The 1,188-nt window shown below is 45.2% G+C and overlaps 1 protein-coding gene across 1 annotated transcript in view; it reads right to left on the bottom strand.

The window, feature by feature from the left end:
- Positions 1-1,188, bottom strand: part of PATJ (PATJ, crumbs cell polarity complex component) — a 379,729-nt gene that overhangs the window by 37,295 nt on the left and 341,246 nt on the right. The window contains exon 33 of the mRNA XM_023515102.1: positions 318-485. Coding sequence (XP_023370870.1) covers positions 318-485 — 168 coding nt within the window. The remainder of the gene's footprint in view (positions 1-317; positions 486-1,188) is intronic.

Here is a 1,188-nt window from a genome sequence, read left to right as displayed (position 1 = left end):
GCTGGTCACCAGCTAACTTTACAGCAATATTTAATTGAATGAGTAGAACAACGTTGTGCTAATGAGGGTCAAATTGCCACCAGATGTTGCTTCTTCTTTTTTTTTTTTTTTAAATAAACACAGCTGTGGACATGCATGCACAGGCAACACAGAACAAATAGTAGGAGAGAAAAATGGTTCTAAGGAAACATTTGCAAGCAATAAAGGAGGGAAAAACCCAGGGATTAATGAATTTTTATCCCACCTTTCTTCTCATTACAAACACATGAAAACACACTGAAGTTGGTGCTGGGACCACGCTATCTAGCAGACAACACTTCCAAGCAATCGTCTGTGAACTGGGGAGCTGGCTCCCGGGGGCAGCGAGGGGAGTCAGTCTGATGAAAGCCATCAACAACCTGACTGAGCTGTGGAGTCTTCCTCGCCGAGGTCCAGGAACCAGCTCGGAGTCTTCCCATCTCTAGCTGCACAAGGCCCTGCGCACACTTCAGAAGGCAAGAACAGAATAGAGTGAAAGGCAGCAGGGTCTGTGTTCTGAGACGCCGAGGCAGAGCCTCTGCGGCGGCCGTGAGTTATGAAAGGGCAGTTAGAGCACAGGGAAAGGGAGCGTCAGTGATCTAAAAGTCAAACAAAACAACAATTAAAAAATCCAGAGCACCATCTCACGACCACTTTACAAGCATCAGAAGGATTAGATTCCAGTTCCTCTCCTTTCTCTTCCTTCCCTCTTCTGATGAAAGTGTTATGAATAGCGTAACAATTAAGAAAGAGGGGAGAGGACGGAACATGAAACACGCAGATAATCTACAAATACAGATCTCCGTAATGACCGATAGGAAATCAGACTTTTAAAAGTAAACAAAACTGGCTTGTCTTCGCGTTGCTGACAAACCATGGCAATTCTGAAACAGAACAAAACGTACCTGGTGATAGCTGAATAAAAATTAACAACAAAAACATTTTTATTTGGAGACAGAGTCTCACTCTATCGCCCTTTGGAGAGCCGTGGCGTCATAGCTCACAGCAACCTCTAACTCTTAGGCTCAAGTGATCCTCTTGCCTCAGTTTTTCTACTTTTAGTGGAGACGGGGTCTTGCTTTTTGCTCAGGCTGGTCTTGAATTCCTGAGCTCAGGCAGTCTACTCACTTCAGCCTTGCAGAATGCTGGGATTATAGGCGTGAGCCCTGC

Source organism: Otolemur garnettii, unplaced genomic scaffold, assembly GCF_000181295.1.
Source record: "Otolemur garnettii isolate 467f Iridium unplaced genomic scaffold, OtoGar3 scaffold00066, whole genome shotgun sequence".
NCBI lineage: Eukaryota > Metazoa > Chordata > Mammalia > Primates > Galagidae > Otolemur > Otolemur garnettii.
The sequence above is the reverse complement of the archived record's forward strand: the minus strand, read 5'-3'. Positions and strand labels throughout refer to the sequence as shown.